Below are 19,907 nucleotides of genomic sequence, written 5' to 3'. Positions count from 1 at the left end.
CGGTTGACAATGCAAGGATTCTACAATGTAAGCACAAGCAAAACCATGTACTGTATGGCAGTATGCAAAGTGTATATAGCGCATGAGTTTGTATATAGTGTACATAATCGCAAATATCTTCTAGTGCAACAGGGTGATTAGAAAGATTTTTCTATTGAGCAATTAACTTTCTCTGCAAGCATTGTGTAAATGCCCTAGGCATATATTTGCACAGCACAGGCCTAAACATTTTCATTTGGATGCAGACTGACAGAGCATTCCCCAGCCTCTGCTTGTCTTTGGGGGATTTAAAATTTAAATTCTGCTGCATCATATGGAGCATAATCCCAGTTTTGTAGTGTTTCAGCAGTTTATGGTCATTAAATAGTTTTTAAAGCAGGCAGTATAGCCAAAATGAATTGTCTGTTTTAACAATTAACTTAATGATGTAGACCATTTGGGTTGTAATGGCAAATGGGCCGTTTTAAAAGTAAGCAGATCTACTTAAAGTGCTTCTGTAAATCAGTTCATCTGAATTTTTTTGCCAATTTACTGTAGTCTGTGGTGTGATTGATTTTGTGTGAGCAACCCGCTGTATTTGTTTACTCATTTGCCTGTTCAGTAGTTACAGCTGTATTCAAAACAATGAAACATTTTTATTTCATCTTTGAGAATTATAATTGTTATTTAAGAGAATACTGCAATAAAACCGGTGAACAACGAATTGTGAACGTTTCCCCACATTTGTCCTACATTTCCCAGCATGCAGGTTTTCCACGTCAGTCACATGACACTACGTCTGTCAACATGAGTGGGCACTGCTGGGCAGGGAAGCAGCTGGATGTAACGTTACGCGACCTGCCGATTATTTATCATATCCGCTTTTTGCATATAGACCGACTATTGTTACAGGCGTTATACTCGAGAAAGCCCTGTGTCATGCATTTTTTCCATGTCAGACATCATTTGCAAGAACTTGGAATTGAAGCTTGCTAGCCTGACGTTAGCTAACGCGAACTAGGTAGCTTGTAAGCTAGGTAGGTAATGCTAGCAGCATCCCAGCCGCTGAGCTCCTTTTGCTGTGGTGGTGGGTCGGCTAAATTAACCACTTCTGACTAGTTACCCTGCACTGTATAACAGCCTTTAATGCAAGTTATAACACTGGAGAATGTGTTTTGTGTATACGAGTAGTTCAGGTCTATAAAAGGCTGACAGGCTAACTAGCTGAGGCGTTTGCGTCTGGACTAGCTTCGCTTGCAGATCAGAAGATTCCAGGATGAGCTAGGAAATTTTCTTTTTTCCCCTGCTGAATAGAGCTTGCAAACCCGCTAATGATTTTTAATGTCGCAGCTCGGTTTCAAACCGTGTAGGCAAGCCACTTGGAGCAAGGTACTACGTTATTTCAGCTTCCAGTATCCCGTTTGAGTGGCGACTGCTCTACTTCTTAATATCAAGTCAGCCATGGCTCTCTGGCTGTCTGAATCAAGAGAATGAGTCCGCACTTGCAAGGGAGAGGATGCTACTACTTCTCACCGAAGACTGTCCTGCTTAACATATCGATTGCTAGCTGACCAACAACTGCTGGACAGGACTGGGACGCCCACAGAGTCTGTGTGCAAGAAACAGTTGACCCCGGCTTTAATTCCCACTCCATTAGTTAGTTTGGCCAGGCTGGTCGTGCCCCATGGCTGTGAGTGGGGTGAATTTGCTTTACCAGGTCGGAGACGTGGCATTAGCAGGTCCAGGAGGAGCAGGATTACCTGCCATGTCCTCCACCAACACGTCGGGGTCCGCCAGCCCCACGTCAGGTCCAGATAACCGGGGGTGCGAGAACGGCGCATTGATGGACTCTTTCGGGATTTTCCTGCAAGGGCTTCTAGCCGTCGTGGCCTTCAGCACCTTGATGTGTGAGTATGTCAAGAGGTGACGCTACAGATGCAAACTGGGCCAATTATCCAATCGCATCACTCGGTTAATCAAATGCAATATTGATCACACCTGGGAGAAGCCCCTGCCACCCCTTTAGAATACACATTTTGATAAAACTAAATCATGTAATTGCCTCATAGACAACTGCTGTGGTTTTCACAAAGGATTTTCATTCGGAAGTGGCAGAATTTGTACCAAGTCTTGCTATTTCACCCTTGCATAGAAGGTCACACTCAAGATGAAGCCATTTTCCATTGTCAGTCAGTCTTTGGCACTAGCACTGACAGCTGTTTGACCTCTGTGTTGACCACAGCCCCAGTTTTCTCTGGTGTGCCTCTGTGGCCCAGTAGAGTACAGCCGCACAGCAGTGAGGAATGTTCAGCACTTCAGAGCCGTGTTGCCTGAGGCAGCTTTCTCAGCAGAAGAGTGGGCTGAGGCCTCGGCCTGCGCCTGCATCACGCCCAGCTGCACACAGGGTGTGTCAAGTCTGAAGTCACACTTGCACTCAGAACAGAAAGAGGTCACAGCTCGCAAAATAACTTTGCCCATATGAGAACACAAAAAGCCCTCAGTAAAGGCAACCCTTGACATTTGATGTCGGCTCTGGGAGTCTAATGGTACTCATAGAAGCAATGGTTAATTGTCCAGCGGAGACATCACAACTTTGACTTACAAACTGAATGTAAGAGTCAGCGTCTGTCAAATGTTAGAAAAGTAAATCAGTGAAGTCATAAAGCATCAAAGCACTTCTCTCACCCTGCAGGCAACTCTGTGTCATAGGAGTTAAGAGAAGAGAGTGGGGGGGCGTCATGGAAAACAAGCCACTATTGTGAAGAACAGCAAGAGCTTTATTTGTGTTAGACATTACACTGCTTTCAGAGAGGAGCCTTCTTGCATTACACCCCTCAGACTCTCGTGCACACAGGGATTAATTAAGGAGAAGACTGAGAAAAAGCCCATAACTTTCACCCCCCCGAGTAGCAGTCGCACTGACAGTTAGTTGCAGTGTTTTGTTACCTGGGGAGCTGTGGCTTAAACACATTAGCATAGGTTACTGCCATGTTATGTGCCATTAACAGATGTTATCTTTCTGTTAGATTCTGGTCAAGACAGCTGAATATTCTAGTTTTAAATTACTACTATATTACTACTTACTAACTCTCTGTATATTTCTTGACCTGGTGCATTAGGCTAGATCTACAACCAAACACCCAAACATTTCCCCATTGCCTAGCTTGATACATTTCCAAGCCTTTCCTCTGCATCGCCTTTTTGCAGTTAGCAGAAAATTAGGGTATCAGATTTATCGTATCATGATTGTTCTGTGTGATATCAGCAGTTTTTAGGTTCTGGTCTGCTAGTTCTGCTTCCTCTGAGACCAACAACACATTGTTCCAGTCTCACTCTGCGTCAGCGTGCCAGCTACACAGTCATAGATTTTATAGAATTGATTTTAATTTTGTTTTTTATTCATTTTAAGTCAAATATGTATAAATCAGTTTTTGGTAGGCTAGATGAGGAACTTTTTGATGTCTATTTTTGTGACAGTTTAACCACTCAAAAAGGGGAAGTCAGCCCTCATTTCCAGTCATAAATATATTATGTTAGTCAAGACAAGACTAGAGATAAGCTATTACAAAACACTATTAAAATGCAGACCGGACCTTAAACAACTCACATGAGTGTTGTGATTCAGTTAAATGAAAAGCACAGGGATTCTGCTTGATCGGTGTGTGCTTGCGCTGCGTGCCCTGCTGTAAATCCCCACTATTATAATAAGACATGCTGTTTCTTCTACAGTGAAACGCTTCAGGGAGCCCAAGCATGAGAGGAGACCCTGGAGGATCTGGTAAGGCAGCCGAGCCAACTCTAATTCATTTCTCTGTAACGGCATCGAATGTATCCTCCGGGAATTCCTCAGAGACACATCAACTGTCCTGTCCCTCCACAGGTTCCTGGACACCTCAAAGCAGGCTATAGGGATGCTGTTCATCCACTTTGCCAACGTCTACCTGTCTGACCTCACCGAGGAAGACCCCTGCTCACTGTGAGTCCATCCTGCTGATCCTGTCTGTCTGTCTGACCACACCTCTCTGAGCTCCCTTATTTGCGTGTTACGCATAAACTTGTGCAGTGACTGCTGTGTACATCGCCAAACTTCCAAGAAAATGAGCAAATTAGTTTACCGATCCTCACTTGTAGGTTATTTAATCTTGTAGACATGAAGCACAATAAAAAAGTACATTCCCTGACTGGAAATTGAATCCAGGCTCTGTTGGTGAGAGTGCTGAATCCTGACCACCAGACCCTCCGGGAGGGATTCTCTGATTGCAGAAGGATGGCTCTTTGGCCCGTGCTCAGACCCCTCCCCCCTCCCCCATACTTTACACCCCCATCCAGAATACACTCACTTCTCTCTCTCTCTCGTAGATACCTCATTAACTTCCTGTTGGATGCGTCTCTGGGCATGTTGCTGATCTATGCCGGGGTGAGAGCCGTCAGTGCTATTGTAGAGTGGAGGCAGTGGGACTCCCTACGTTTTGGAGAATATGGTGAGGACTGTGTGTGCGAGTGTGTGAGTGTTGAAGGGAGAGTTTTAGCACCCTCCCATCTGGTGATACCTGTAATGTCCAATGGAGGGCAGTAGCTGACCTTAGCACTGCAATGCTGCAATGTCATGCAGTTTGTTTTCTTACACTGCCAGTGTTTTTGTTTGCTCCCAAAACAGTAAATTTAACAGTTTCCAAATCTAATGATGTGCTGTCATCCATAAGTGAATAATTAAGGAGATGTTTGACAGTATGTTTATCTGTTGTGTTCCTGCTTTCCTGTGTGTGCGTGTGCACGTGTGCACGTGTTTGTGTGTGTGTGTGTGTGTGTGTGTGTGTAGGAGAGCCAGTGCAGTGCACAGCATGGGTGGGTCAGTGTGCCCTCTACATCCTCATCATGATGTTTGAGAAAGTCCTCATCATTCTGGTCCTCCTCATCCCCCAGTGGAAAAAGGTCAGCAGCACCACTACGGCTTGATCAGATATCAGACCGAGACAGAGACTCTGATCAGTAGTCAGTCTCTGGCAGCGAGGGATTCTTTTTATGTTGGAAGTAGGAGAGCTGATTTGACAGGAGAGCGGTTAACCTGAGAGCAAGTGCCCACTGCTGTCAGTTGTTTACCTCTGTGCCAAAGGACAGGTTTCACAGACATGGATCGGGCCTAGCCTAGGTCTGAACCATGTAATTTCTATACATTTTTCTCACAATGGAGACCTCCATTGAAATTTTTAGTCTAAGGCTAGGCTTAATGTCTGTGCTACTGGCCCGGGGTATTCTGTGTATGCTTACATCTGTGCTTGTGTGTGTGTGTGTGTGTCGGTGTGTTTCGCAGCTGGCTCTCCTCAACCCCATAGAGAATCCTGACCTGGAACTGGCCATCGTCATGCTCATCGTTCCGTTCTTCATCAACGTAAGTCTGCTGTTCCTATGTGTCTCTGTTGTGTTCTCTGATTATGCAGCACTTGGTTTGATAACACCTTTAACTGTTTCTCAGTGAGATTCCATCGTTGGTTGCCTCAACCAGACTTGTCTGTTTCTACCATGGCGGATGTCTATGTGCATGAATGTGAAAAATTCCGGTTTGTCTGGGTGAAAAGTGTTAAAACTGCCTGAATTGCACATGCGGCAAAGATCATTCACCAAGGCATATTCTCTGTTTCCCTCAGGCCCTCATGTTCTGGGTGGTCGATAATTTCCTAATGAAGAAGCACAGGACAAAAGCCAAGCTGGAGGAGAGGGAGGAGGACTCGCGGGGGAACAGCAAGGTGCGCTACAGACGGGCCCTCTCCCATGATGACTCGGAGTCAGAGGTACGTCACACTGGAACGATACGGTTGTTGCAGGGATAACAAAAGACCAGTGCCAGGCAGCACACTGACTATTTTTATTATTGAGACATGCATATTTAAAGATGACCAATATTTAGAAAAAACTCTTTGAGGAGAGAGCTCAGAGTAAATACCCCATGACTGCAGTACAGCAGTCCTCCATTGCCTGTCCCGTCTCCCCTTTACCCAAAAAGCCCTCTCTTGAGCTCCTGAAGCTGTGCATGTTGTCTCAGTGTGACGTAATCACTCAACTGTGCCGCTCCTGGCCGCCGTTGGCTCTGCTGACTAACACCTGGCATGGATAAACTTACTTGGTACTGATTCAACACACACACACTCACACACTCACACAGACTAGAGTAGGAGTATGTCCTAGAGCTGTCAATCACCCTAGCTAGTGGCCATGATCAGTCACTTTATAGGCCTGTAAAGCAGCTGGGCCCAACGTAGTGCTACGCTCCACAGACCTCAGACAGCCACACCAGTCGCTCACAACACATGAAGTCATAAAGTCAGTCTGCTTTCAGCAAGGGAACATTTTTATGGATCAGAAGTTATTAGAACAAAGTCTATATTGGTTAGTATTTTTAGTTTTGGATATAAGTTATTTAATTGTGTGTATAAAGCTTCACTGATTCTGTGTCTTTGGCAAGCAGTTGTGCTGGATTAGATTGTTTTGTCATTCTTTGTCTCTGAGTTGCAGTGGTTGTCTGTGGAGTGTCTCTACTTGCATTTATTCTGAATTATCGAACGTGTTAAAAATAATTTAAAAGGTGTTCCCTGACCGGGAATCGAACCCGGGCCGCGGCGGTGAGAGCGCCGAATCCTAACCACTAGACCACCAGGGAGCTGTGATGTTCTTTTAAAGGCATGTTCTGTGGAATCCCCGACTTGTGGCAGGGGAGAAAGTCTTTGAAGATGTTTGGTTGAAGTACCACACACGGCCTCTAGGGTTTTTTTTTTCTTTTATCCCACGTGAGCACCACCACTATCTATGAATGTAATATCAATATCATACTTATGTTATTGTGTACTTATATTATTATGAACTTGATAATGACTCTGAGATTATGGCCTATTGAGGCTTTTTGTGAGACACTGAGGAATCAAGTGGGGCTGCTGATAGGCCAATTAAAATAGAATGACAGACTGAAGGAGTCTGATACTGTAGCAGAGCGTCTAGCCAACATACAGAGTAGTTTCACTTTCTCTAACACCTTCCATCTGTTTTCCATTTGACTTAATAGAAATGTGTGTAGGTGCTGTCTCAGAATCCACAAATAACAAGGTGTGCTACATTCCTAACTCAGGCAGTCAGCTTTAGGCAGGCATTTTCTCATATCAATTTGAGCTGTTTGAGCTGTATTTATGTCTGTGGGAGAACAGTTGGCAACTTAAATGAGAATCAGAGCCAGGGCTGCAAACTATCAGGAGCTTGAAATTAGATTTAACTTGTGAAAGTGAAAGGCACGGTGCAGGCAGTGAGGAGATGTGGTGATAATATGAAATATTCTGTATATTTCTTGCAATCATATTTCCTGCAATTTATACTTAAATGGCTTAAAAGCATTTTTTGTTAGAAAATAAACACAAAACAAGCCATTTGAAGCCTTTATTTTTTTTACCTCTAAATCTATGTCCTTGCTATTGTAACTAGGTAAAAAAAAAAAATGAATTTGAAAATTAAAACAATGGGAAAATTGGACATGAGCCATCCATTCATGAACCACATTTCCCATTATGTTTGAGTACTGTAATGGAGAATCCACTCTACACCAAATAGAAATATCCCAGAGATCTATTGAAGAAAGTGATTATCGGATGATATAGCAAGAAAGAGTTTTTGAAGGGAATCTCTCTTTAAAACCATTAACTATGCATGGGCCAAACCAGTGTAAGTGATCCAATACTAAGTCACCTTAGTAAGGAGATAATTTGTGCATCACTTTTCAGAACAGAAAGTTCTTTAAGGGTTAAAAGATCTGCGATGTAACCAGGACCTACACCTATCTGAACTAATAGTATGGAGTTGCTAAATAATATCACTATGTGACGTGATGACATCCGTTAGGTCTTCATCAGTAACTCGGCAGGAGAATTCTGCATAATAAATGTATTTGGGAAATCTGTGCAATAAATAAGATGTGTGGAGTGAGAGGTTGTTGTCATCTCTAGGCCATTTCAGTATGACTCACTCTGGCAGCTCTGCATGGTAATGAAATGGACTGTTGCTTCATAGGCCTCCTCACTTGTAAGATATGTTGATTTATGATAACTCAAATATGCTTCACTACTCTTTTAACTGCTCCTGAATGAGCTTTTTAAACTGTGATGTGTTTGTCTCTCCTGTGCTTGGATAATGAGGCACAAATGAGAAGTGTAGGCCAGAGAGAAGTGAAGAGGAAGTAATTTGGTATGTGGGTTTGGCCTTTGTGCCCCAGACTTGTGTTTTGTAAGAAGGCTGCAGCTGCTCAGCGGGCCAGTGGCGCAATGGATAACGCGTCTGACTACGGATCAGAAGATTCTAGGTTCGACTCCTGGCTGGCTCGTAACTGTTTTGCCATATTTTTGCAACAATAACAACATTCTTACCATTCTGTGGGCTTTGGAAAGTTATAGCCACTACCACAAAAACAGGGTTTTGTGGTCATTCTGATTTATATGTGTACTCATTTTTTTTGCTTGCTTGGGTTTTGTTATCTGTCTGTCAATTTGTTTTTTTTATTTTTTTGGTTCTGTTATTTATGTATTTGTGTATTAATTTTTGTTGTTTCTTTATTTGTGCTTTCTTTTCTTTTTTGTGGGTGAATGTTACCAGAAGCGTAGCCAAGAATAAACTGGGCTCACACAAACAGACACAAGCCAACAAAAGCCTGTAACCAGATTTGTCCAGATTTATTTTATTTTCAAGAGCTTGGAGCGGTCAAATGATGGCCATAATCATAGCCTTTGGCCCTATTATTATTATTATTATTATCGAAGTCTGTCTAGTAAACAGTGAATTTGACATCTTCCATTTTGAGCACATTTTGCTTTTGAGCCTAACAACAACAAAGCCTAGTTTGTGCCGCAGTTTAGGGAAACACAAGTACAGTACATCCCCATCCCCCAGGAAAAAAACACTGCTCTTAACGCCCCTCAAGCCATTTGCACCCACCTCCTTATTCATGAATGTCTTGGAGAGACCCATTAACAGCTGGGCCCATTCGAGGTCAGGCAGCGAGACCACATTGTTCTCATGGTTGTTACTGACTTCTCTTCAGGCTTCAGTGACAAATCTTGGCTAAAAAACTGTTATCCACCAGCTGATTTGACAGAATACGGATGGATGAATATGGATTTTTGTTATCATGGACTTCCAGTTTGCATATGCTTAGATAAACTTCTTATCTTTCATTTGAGTTGGAAGTTAGGCTGAACACAAAGGTCGCTGGAGCTCTTGAAAGTGTCTTCATCTTTATTTCATCCATTACTGCCATGTGCTTTAGCCTAAACCTTATGTGTTTTCTGGACTTGTGACTGAGAGGAATGTCTTGTCAAAATTCCAACTGTGAAATTCAGGTTACCAACAATTTGACCCAGATTTTGTCTCCACATTGCACTGGTTGATTTTTCTAACAAACAACTTTGTTAATAATATGTAATTACTTTGTTGACTTCATTTGAAACATCAGGCCCTGATGTTAAATTATTTGAAAACACAAGGTTTAACATTTCATAAACACAAGTTATACTTTTCACACGTAACCTAACTCTTTCTTTGGCATTGGGCCACATGTTAGTACGTTTTGGGGTTTTTGTTTTATGGAGCTCAAAAAGAAATGCAAAGCTGCTTTTCATTGCATTTTAATATTTAAACGGTCTAAGCAGTGCAGACAAAAGCCAGCTTCATAGTTAGTTTCACCTCCTACTTGTGTGCTGCAGCTGGCCTCAGAGGAAGTGCTTGCTGCAGAGCGCTGACAGAGCGTTGCGGGGGGATGGGCGCCGTGCCTCACTCGAGCACATGTATTGGTTTCAGTAGCTGCTGTGTAACCACTGCGGGCCAGTGGCGCAATGGATAACGCGTCTGACTACGGATCAGAAGATTCTAGGTTCGACTCCTGGCTGGCTCGTACCTTTTCCTAGTTCTCCTGTTTGCATTAAAGAGTGATTGTGAGTTTTCGGGCCGGGATGCAATATTTGCTGTTGTTGAAAGCACAAGGATCACGTTCACTTTGTCCATAAAGCACAATGAATGTACCAGAATGTGTCTTGGTGACATTGTGCAGCAATACTGGATATTATAGTTTCACATTACATACTGACATACAAGGTACAATGACAACATTGATCACACACAAAGGGACAGTTATATGGACAGTTACTACTTGTACGGACAATTATTCCTGCTCTAACAAGCACTTGAGTAAAGGACTGCTGTGAACAGGGCATGTACAGTAAAACACCTCTAGACAAATTCACTCGTCTCTTGATCTTTTAGCTCCGTAATAATCAATAATCCCCCTTCCTATCTATTTCTCAGATCCTTTTCTCAGCAGACGATGAGATGGACGACTCGGATGAGGATGATGTTCGTCGGCTCACTGGCATGAAGACGGTGAAGAAGAAGAAGCATCGCATGGGGATCCCCGTTTGACCTGTGTGCCTAGCTAGACTGTTCTGGTCTAACCCGCTCTGGGAGCCGTTCACCTCATAGTCCCACACACTTCCCCCCCCCCCTTCCTCCACACATTCTGATTTCAGCCCTAGGAGTTGACCTGATCTTTTGAAACGCAAATATTACACTGGGTGTCCATTGCTGATAGAGGAATATTTGTGTGTGTCGGGGGGGTGTGTGTGTGTGTGTGTGGAGGATGTGAACACAGGATGACACCCATCGAAATTCCCTTTATTGTTGACTCCTAGAGGACTCCTGCATAAACTGTGTCTAAACTGGGATTTAAGGCACTGGGAGGCATTTTTGTTGCAGTTAACCGCGCACCATGGATCTCTGTTGCATTTCGACACGGCACTCTGTTTGTGAGTGTTGGTTTAAAGACACTCTGTTTGGGAAAAGGAACCCTATCATGAATGAGCATTGTATTGTTACGTCATTTTATGTAAGTATAATAGGAAAAAAAACTGTTAACACTGGTTTAGTAATGGCTGGACTTTTTGGCAGGGTGTATGGTTTTGTGATGCAGTGGTCCCGGATCATGTTGGTTTGAATGGCCACAACAGAGGCAAACCATCATGTTAGCCCTACTGTCCAGTTTGATACATTTGATACTCTGAAACGCCCCCCTCGCCCCCCCAAAAGTGATTGTATTCCTGATGTAGATTCCATATAAACTATATGTCTTACGTTTGTTTCCTCAAGTAGGCTTACCACCATGGCCTGTGTGTGAGTGTGTGTGTGTGTGTGTGTGTGAGCGTGTGTACATGTGTGAACGCCCTAATTTAGAGGAGCATTATTTCAGAATGTTTGAATCACTGTATTGGTGTGACCGTAACTCTTTCCAGCACAGTTACACACTATACTGTATATCTTGTATGTAATGCTAATCATGTCAAAGCCTATGTTACGACTGCAGAGGGAGAGCATCAACGCTTGGCGGCAACCATTTTAATCCTCGCCCTTCTTCTGGTAGTGTCCTTTCACCTGTCGAAGCTATAGGACAAAGGACTGCAAGCACCGCTGCAAGATCCTCCTAACATCAGCTTAGCCAGTGTTATCTGTCTCTGTAGGCAGAAGATTGCGGTCTCGCTCTCTGTGTCTGTGACCGTTTTACTGACGCACTCTGATTCGGTGTGTTCTTTGTCTTGAATGTCTCTACTCCCAGTTTGAGTTTTGTTTTTGTAAGTTTTGAGTGTTATTTTTGGGCCAAAAAGTTTGACGAAGCTTGCTCCAAAAGTGTATTCCTTCACTCAGACAGGAAGAGTAGATATGGGACCCTCACTTTTCATGCTTCATGTTTCCCATTCATCACAGCTTTGTCAATGTCTTTCCTTTTGTGTTTGTGTGATGTTCGTGTGTTTGACGGTTTGTTCCATTTGCTCTTTGTTCCAATAACGTGCCTGAGTGGAATTACCAGTGTATTTTTTTTTTTTTTTTGTATTTTTGACTGACAGAGTCCGAGATCTTCAGGCATGAAGCAGCATTCAGCAGGCTCTGATGTTGAGAATGTGATAGAAGCACAGACCTCTAAACTGTTAGTGACTGTGGACCAGATGTCGGAGAAAAAGGTGTGTGTGTGTGTGTGCATGAGTGTGTGTGAGTGTGTGTGAGTGTGTGCATGCGCTGTCACTGATTTCCTTACTGGTCCTCTTAAAAGCAAAGGGAGGGTGACATTAACTGTGACTGTGATGACTGGTGCTGGTAATGATTTCAGTATGATGTTCTTGGCATATTAGTAAGGAATAAATTACTGTGTGCATTTTAAAGCAGGAGGAAAACGGTTATGGTAACCCCTCAGCTCAACCAGGACAAAGAGGGCTTTTAGTATTTTGCAAAATAAAACTACTAGACAATTAAAATTACTTACAAATGATGGACATAAGTTATCATTATATATGCTTTTCCAATAAAGTATGTGAAACATTAATTTGGAGCTGCAAGTTGAGTCCTTTTTTTTTTTCCACACAAGCGTGTCATCTTTTTCCCTACAGTCTGTACTCAGTGTTGTGTTGATAAATTAAAAAAGTAGTTCCCTGACCGGGAATCGAACCCGGGCCGCGGCGGTGAGAGCGCCGAATCCTAACCACTAGACCACCAGGGAAGTTGTGAAGTTCGCACTCCGTGTCCCAATCAAGAACGCAGTGGCACCGCCTCGAGGTGGGGAAGAATGATTGTGATTTGGGGAGGAGTCTATTTGAGCACAAGCTGGTTGTAATGCCTATTCTCTGCCACTAGAGGAAGCACTTCGACACCGACAGACCACACATATGGGAAACGATGCAGTGAGCCATTTCCTCTATTGGACTTTGTCTGATCTAACGGTAATGATTATGTGCCCTGAAATAGATCCACTGCTTCGTGTGTCGTGCAAATACTTAGGGGCAAACACAAACACACATTTAGTGACAACAGTCACATCTCTTAGGAGCTCAGTAATAAGTGTGGCTCTTACAAAGCATTACAACCTGACTCATAAACTTAAGGAAGTACCCATACTCACCAAAATGCCCATTTTACCTTTGTCACTTTCACTGTGTGTGCTGTGATTTCATACCCTGCCTGACACAAGCATATCATTTGTTATGTGTATTGCTTATTTGGTTTATCATCAGTAACAATAAACATGATTACAAAAGCCACCAATGGAGCTCTAAGTATAGACAAGGGTCAATATTATGAATTTCCATAAAGCTGTTTGTAGAGGAGGTTGAGAGAGATCTTGTTATTAGTTAGATAAGTAACCATAAAGCCATGCAAAAACAGATGCCCACTGCTTTGAGCCTGCCAACCACACCTGAGTCAGGTCTACAAGAGATCCATTTTGTGCATACTGTACTTACAAAAGCTCAAGCACCCACACAAACATACATTTAGTTGAGTCATAGACGGCTGTTACACAGAAGTCCACATCCAGATGAAGACTGAGGTGTCTCTGCCTCTTTCTTTCCTCTATGGTGATTGTTTTTGTTAGAATGTCTCTAATTCAGGACCTACTCTCAGATCCTATTACTGTCTCTGGGATGCTCAGATCAGAGACAGCTGGTTGAATGAGGCGAGAGCCATTTCTGTATCACTGAGTTTCTCATTTAAAATGTTGAGTCAATTTGCCCATTTCTATCAGACGTGGTCACACCCGTGCGCTGATTTCCGATTATGATGCCATGCTTTCTGACTACTGAGTATTGACTTAACTGTTTGCTTATGTACTCGGTCTTAAAAAACCTAAAAACCCTGTCATGGTGTAATGGTTAATGGGGTTATCTGGTGTGGGGCCAGATTGGGCCAGCAGACTGTTGTTGCCTATCACGGATATAAGAGAAGCACAAATGGCTTCACTGTAACATTGTATCCCTTGATAATATTAAGTAAGTATTAAGTAAGTAACAAACAAGACAGTTGTCTAGTTATTCATTTTTGCCAGTACAATTTGTTGCAGTCTTGCAATGCTTTTCACAAGACCCAAAGAGAGATTCCCTGAGTAGGGATTGAATCCAAGTTGCAGTCCTAACCACTGGAGCAGGGAGGTGCGGCTGAGTGGCAGACAGGCATTCACTGGACTGGAAGGGGAGGTAGCTGGCCACTTGTGTCCTCTGCATTATCAGCTGTTGGCCTGTAAGCCCATCGTAAAGAACGGGAGACCCGTTCCAGCTGCACCATCCCTCACATCACACCTAATAATACACACTGACAACAGACGGGGAGGGACAGAGGGTAGGGGGTCTGGCTGACTCACTGATAGGAAATGTGTGTGAGGGTCTGGCCCAAGTCTATATATAATGGACAAGCTTGTTGGGAGAGAAAGGCACAGACCAGAATAACAAAAAAGACACACCATCACACTGATAAGAGCGACTCTGGGATTACCACACCAACCCCTCTCAACATGTCACAGGTACGTTAGCTCAGGACTTTATTTTTTATACATTTGTGTACAGAGACTTTTGTCTGATCCTGTGATACTGTTTGATCCTTCCCATGTTCTCCTCTCTGAGTACCAGCTCCTACCCTCTGGCAGACGTTACAGATGTTATAGAGGTTGTGCAATAATTTCTCAGTAATAGGCTATAGGGGTTGTGTCTTCAGTGCAATAGTTGCACAGTATGATGCGATAGGGTTGTGCAATGGGTTGCTTTGCGTTCTTTTATTGGTATGTAAGAATATGTTAAATTGTACATATGTTTTTGTTTTGTTTTTGTTTGTATCAGGATGTATGTATGCATGTAATGTGAAGTATGCTGTGTATGGAACTGTTTTTTATTAAGTGACCCAGCAACACAGAGTCCAAGACAAATTTCCCCAAGGGGGCAATATAAGTAGCCTATATCTTATCTTATCTTTCTTCCCTTTTTTTCCTCACTTCCCTCCAGCCAGGCGAGGTGAAGAAGAAGAAGCGTCCACCGATGAAGGAGGAGGACCTGAAAGGAGCCCGCAGTAAGCTGGGGCTGAAGGGCGAGGTCAAGAGTAAGACCTATGAGGTCATGGCGGAGTGTGGTGAGTAAAAACCATTTACTGTTGTTGTTTCCTCTGAGACTGGGAACACAGACAAGTGATGTAACACCATGTAAGATGTTCACGCCTACGAGGACATGTATGCCTTTCGAACCCATCATTTTAATATTTGCTTGACAGAGATTTTTATGTTCCTGCTGGGCCTATAGACTTAAATAATGTGTTTGTTGCTTGATCAAATGGTAAGAGAATTGAATGCCTCTTGAGGTTTTTAGACCGGCCAGTGACCACTAAACGAGTTTGATAGGAGAGGACCAAAGCACTCAGTCATGTGATATGAAGGCTATCTCCCCTCTTTTAGAATGCTATCTGCAGTGTGGCCTGTTGAGCCAGAGCCTGGTCTGTCAGTTTCCACTCCTTCTATAGAGACGGAAAAAGGGATCCAGCGGTTACTGCCCGTGTTTATCGCTCCACGTGTATTACTATCTTGTAAGTAAATAGACCAGGAAATGAACAAAAGTAGTTCCCTGACCGGGAATCGAACCCGGGCCGCGGCGGTGAGAGCGCCGAATCCTAACCACTAGACCACCAGGGAAAGGCGCTAATAATGGGGTCATCATGCGTTATTATGTCGGTGAACAGCTGGGTCGGTACCAAAAGATAAATTGTATATAAATTATATAGCATTGAATGAGTGTGGGTGACGTGAACAAAACTTCATATGACAATGTTTTAAAATATTTCCACAATTCCCAGTATGCATCATGAAATGTTCCATTTCGCTTTTCTAAGGCTGATGAAAAGCACAGTCCAAATGCTAACAGTAGGCTATGTAGCCTACTCCAACGTTAGCCTTTAAAGAAGGTAAGTTATATGACAAAAGAATGAAAACGTACAATGTTTGATTTAATTAAATACAAGTAAAAGAGGAAACCAACACCATTAGGATCAGTCAAAGTGGTATTTTAGATCTATTTTAGTTTCAGCAGTAAAGCATTGCACAGCTAGCCCCAAAGGGATGCTAAATGGCATTGATTTTTACATGCCATTACTAGCGTCCCTTCTATACAAAACGACCTATCACATGATTCATTTTTGTGTGTGGTTTCTAAACGATTGCTCCATGGTGGCTCAAACTTTCGCCCTTCCTCCTAGGTCCTACTATCAAGGTAACCTCAAAGTTCCAATAAAGCCTTTTGTTAGATTTAGGGAAAACAAAAACTGGAAGCTAAAGCTAATGCTAGCTCGCTGATGACTTTACACTTATGCATGCAGAATCAACGTAGCCCTTCAGAATAAAAATACTTATGCAATATACCAAAACCTGTAAGAGAGGAGTGCGTACACTTTGCGGGGTAAGAAGCGAGTTCTGAATGACAGTAAAGTTTATATTTTACTCATTTCGCTGTGTAAGTCACAGTATTTATGGCACTGAGCTGGACACAGTGGAACTACTGTGTGACCTGATATGAGCTCCCAGCAGTGGTGTTTACCATTCCCTACCTCTACAGCTGCACCTTTGTCCTGTGTACTGACCATGTTTCCCTTTGCTGGCTGCTGAACTTCAAGGAGCCAGGTTCTCTCCATGGATCTCCAGGAGATCCACTTGGGGTTCAGACCCTACAGAGGGTCTGTCTGCACATCTGGTTCTACTGGGGCCGCAACTACCGGACATTGAGATCTTCTGCTGACGGTTCAATAATTGTACAGTAAAGAAGGAACCTACAGGGTTACATGCTCCACTACATCAGTGCCAGGTGGGAGTCATCATGGAGCGGATAATAATGGATGTGTGACTGAGGGGGGGAACTGCGGTCCTAACAGTAATAGACTACTTCACTAAGAGATCAGAGGTATATGTGCAATTCCCAGCCAAGAAATTATCACAATCCTGCACTGTTTGATTGAAGGCATGTTTGTTTGTTTCTGTGTCCTGGTGGAGATTCACAGCAACCAGAGCCTAACTTTGAGGCACAGGTATTTTGGGAGCCTTGCCTGCAGCTGGAGATCCAGAAGACCTAGATCACACCTCTCCATCCACGGAGTAATCGCCTGGTGTAGTGGTTCAACAGGACCTTGGACATGCAGTCAGCTATTCTGTCTGCTGCCAGCAGCCCCGCTGATGGTCAGCAGGTAGAATAGCCATCAATGGGACTGGGACCATCAGCAGGACTGAGGCCTGAATTTACCCTTGGACCTGTTCTTGTACTGGAGTACAGGAATCTACAGGGTGCACCCTGGTGGCCCACATGCTGGGCAAGGAGCTTTGCACACCTATGGACCTCATGATGGGTACCTTCCTGTGCCAGCAGTCCCACGGCATGATGCATCACGTGTATTGATCGGTCATATAGACATTGGGACACACTGGTCAGGGAGAATTTAACTAAGGCAGGGCACCACTGAAGAGGGCTTTGGATGCCACTGGTAGAGATTGTGACTTCCAAGAGGGGGAGAGAGTCTGGGTTTTCAAACTGCAGCAGAAGACAGGTCACTGCCCAAAGCTGGACAGTGTTGAGCGCCCTTTCTGGTCCTGTAGCACATCTCGGACGTGGTGTTGCCTATTGGGGTGCAGCTGAATGTCCATCCTTGAATAGTTATGCTGCATCAGGGCTGCTTAGTCCTGTACCTGGGACCCTCTTGTGAGATGTACAGTCAGGAGAGGGACCCAGACTCTGGGGTTACAGCACCATCCCCTCCGCAGGAACATGATTTTCTCAGGGGCACTTGGTGATTCAGATAGGCAGGAAGGGGGCTCAAATTTTACGGCTGCAGCACCGTCCTCTCCTGCTCCCCTAATGACTTCTACTCCAACTTCAAGGGAGCCGTCCATCCTGATGGAGTCAGAGGTCCAGATAGAGGAAAGTCCACACAGGGGGGAGGACTATGTTTGGCGGCATGAGGCCAACAAAACATTTGGCCTTAGAGGAGGGTGCAGGTGGCCAGGCAGGGTTAGATGGCCCTACGTTCACGCTAGCTGTACAGTATTTTTGGGTAGTAAGTGGTCTGCTCTGTTGAAATGCCTTGGCCATGAGTGTTGCCAACTTGTTAAGCTGAATCTAGTTGGAAACCTAATTCTGCATTTTCTCAAGCTGTTCAAATGCTATTCAGTTAATAAATAATCAGAAGACTTCAAGTCCATTCTTGCCCGCATTACAATATATTATCCCTACTTCTTATTTTCTTGCCCAAATTCTGAGTAATCTGTGGCTGCCCTTGAATATTTGGCTTGCATTCACTAACACCATCCACCGTCCCACTGTTCAGCTTGCATAACTCCCACCCATATTTACTGTTTGTCAGCAGAAATAGCCATGGACTGAGCTCAGGTTAGCTTTCATACAGCCTTTCAACTCCATCTTGATCCTTGAGACAACATATGTAAATGTTGTAAATGTAGCATTCCATAAAAAGTTATTGGACTCTTCCAATATGAGTCTATAGGTATTGATGTCTGTTCTTTACCTGTTCTCTGTGTAAAATGAATAATCAACATAGAGATGTAAGATAAAACAAAAACCATCTCTACAGATATTTTTGGTTTCACACCCTTCCCTCAAAGACACTCAACTGGGAACCGTATTCCTTGGGATTGTTGAGAAAGACCTGTCCCCTGCATCTTTTCTCTAAAGACACCTGTCTGTCTCTTTTTCTCTGTTCAGAGCGCATGGGCAAGGTGGCTCCGTCTGTGTTCAGCAATGTGAGATCAGGGGCAGAGACGGTGCTGGAGAAGCCTGCTGCAAAAGCTCCTGGAGCCAGTGTGTTCGGCAAGTAGGCCCACTGGAGGAGCAGGACACACACCGAAGGATGAACCGATAGCACTGAAGAAATTCTGTAGTCTGTATGTTTGTGAAAATGACGTATTTTTGTGTATAACATGCATGGCAAAAAGTGTACTGTTTCCCCAAATTGTTGTCTTCAAAAGGAACTGGAATGTAGGAGAAAATAAGTGGGCTGGTTTGTGCAATATTGACACTGGTGTTGTGTAAGCAATTGTACTTTGCAGTTTGCTAGTTTACTAGTCAGCAGGAATGGTGTGTGTGATGTGCTGTCAATGAGTTGTGAGATTTATTTGTCATCAGTGTTGACAAAGATTGTTAAAACATTAGTCTTATTTTGTTCTTTTTTTTTTTACATGAAAATGGGCTCTTCTTTAAGACCATTTTGACTAAATAAACATGAAACTATTTCCCTCTCTGTATAGAAACCCTCCGGCTTTTCTTTGATGTGTCAGTAAACCACAAAGAGAGCATAATTGCTATGTATGAATTAAAGCCGCTTGTAGTGGTCTGTGTAGAGGCATGGGATATGATACCACAGAACCCCTTCAGGCAACTTTTGGCAGAAAGTAGTGAAAGTGCTTTTTGCTAGTTAGATAAGTAAACATGCACTCCCACACTCCCTCACACAAACACAGATGCCTTCAATACGGATCCTGCCAACCATGCCTGCATCATGCCCAGAACTTAGTGAGGAGGTTACTTATTGAATACTCAAAGCCTCATCTATCCCTGCTATACTCTCTCTACACCCAGTGCTGGTTGTCCGATTTCCATACAGTACGCCACTGTTCACAGTTTGGCATATGAGAAATGATGTAAACACACACGGATGAAACTGCACAGGCTGTTCAGTGAGGGGCTGAGGGAGTCCGGGGAGGAAAGCACTTGAATGAGAGGTGAATGAAGCGAGCTCATCTGATATTTTCTAGTATTTTGAGTATTTACCCAATGCCCAGTCATCACATGAGTTATTCATTTTTCTAACAGTGTATAAGAAACCAACACAGAAACTTGGCCGTGAGGGCAAGATATATTTTTAATCTTAGAAATAGTGGCTCATATTTGTAATTCTGCCTAGTGTGCTAATGCCTATTATGCTCATTTCTAAAATTTCAATCTGTTCGTTTATCTGTTCGATATCTCCTGACAAGCCAGGAGATATCCAACACATTACCTTGAATGGCATTGACATTTGGACCACTTAACCAAACAGTGGGTAGACAAATATAAACA

General features: G+C 43.5%; 2 protein-coding genes and 5 non-coding genes across 7 annotated transcripts; 4 read left to right on the top strand and 3 right to left on the bottom strand.

The window, feature by feature from the left end:
- The first annotated feature begins 821 nt into the window (after positions 1-821).
- Positions 822-12,357, top strand: stimate (STIM activating enhance). The gene is made up of 8 exons (XM_071894662.2): positions 822-1,886; positions 3,709-3,757; positions 3,860-3,955; positions 4,339-4,460; positions 4,799-4,911; positions 5,291-5,368; positions 5,625-5,768; positions 10,309-12,357. The coding sequence occupies exons 1-8, from the start codon at positions 1,664-1,666 to the stop codon at positions 10,420-10,422; spliced, it is 939 nt and encodes a 312-aa protein (XP_071750763.1). The 5' UTR covers positions 822-1,663; the 3' UTR covers positions 10,423-12,357.
- On the bottom strand, positions 6,563-6,634 carry trnae-cuc (transfer RNA glutamic acid (anticodon CUC)). The gene has a single exon. It is a non-coding gene; the product is annotated as a tRNA-Glu (tRNA).
- On the top strand, positions 8,263-8,335 carry trnar-acg (transfer RNA arginine (anticodon ACG)). The gene has a single exon. It is a non-coding gene; the product is annotated as a tRNA-Arg (tRNA).
- Positions 9,826-9,898, top strand: trnar-acg (transfer RNA arginine (anticodon ACG)). The gene has a single exon. It is a non-coding gene; the product is annotated as a tRNA-Arg (tRNA).
- Positions 12,358-12,472: 115 nt separating the features above from the next.
- On the bottom strand, positions 12,473-12,544 carry trnae-cuc (transfer RNA glutamic acid (anticodon CUC)). Its single transcript has one exon. It is a non-coding gene; the product is annotated as a tRNA-Glu (tRNA).
- Positions 12,545-14,222: 1,678 nt separating this feature from the next.
- Positions 14,223-19,062, top strand: mustn1b (musculoskeletal, embryonic nuclear protein 1b). Its single transcript, XM_071894663.2, has 3 exons — positions 14,223-14,335; positions 14,811-14,934; positions 18,555-19,062. The coding sequence occupies exons 1-3, from the start codon at positions 14,327-14,329 to the stop codon at positions 18,665-18,667; spliced, it is 246 nt and encodes an 81-aa protein (XP_071750764.1). The 5' UTR covers positions 14,223-14,326; the 3' UTR covers positions 18,668-19,062.
- Positions 15,416-15,487, bottom strand: trnae-cuc (transfer RNA glutamic acid (anticodon CUC)). Its single transcript has one exon. It is a non-coding gene; the product is annotated as a tRNA-Glu (tRNA).
- Positions 19,063-19,907: the final 845 nt, after the last annotated feature.

This window comes from Centroberyx gerrardi, chromosome 5 (assembly GCF_048128805.1).
Source record: "Centroberyx gerrardi isolate f3 chromosome 5, fCenGer3.hap1.cur.20231027, whole genome shotgun sequence".
Taxonomy (NCBI): Eukaryota; Metazoa; Chordata; class Actinopteri; order Beryciformes; family Berycidae; genus Centroberyx; species Centroberyx gerrardi.
Note: the sequence above shows the minus strand (reverse complement) of the source record. Positions and strands in the feature narration are given on the sequence as shown.

Bases quoted from the DNA above. Each gene is read 5' to 3' on its own strand.
- stimate (XM_071894662.2), top strand. From the start codon at position 1,664: ATGGCTGTGAGTGGGGTGAATTTGCTTTACCAGGTCGGAGACGTGGCA. The intron at 4,461-4,798 runs GTGAGGACTGTG...GTGTGTGTGTAG, and splicing joins CCTACGTTTTGGAGAATATG to GAGAGCCAGTGCAGTGCACA. The intron at 5,369-5,624 runs GTAAGTCTGCTG...TGTTTCCCTCAG, and splicing joins TCGTTCCGTTCTTCATCAAC to GCCCTCATGTTCTGGGTGGT.
- mustn1b (XM_071894663.2), top strand. The intron at 14,935-18,554 runs GTGAGTAAAAAC...TTCTCTGTTCAG, and splicing joins TGAGGTCATGGCGGAGTGTG to AGCGCATGGGCAAGGTGGCT.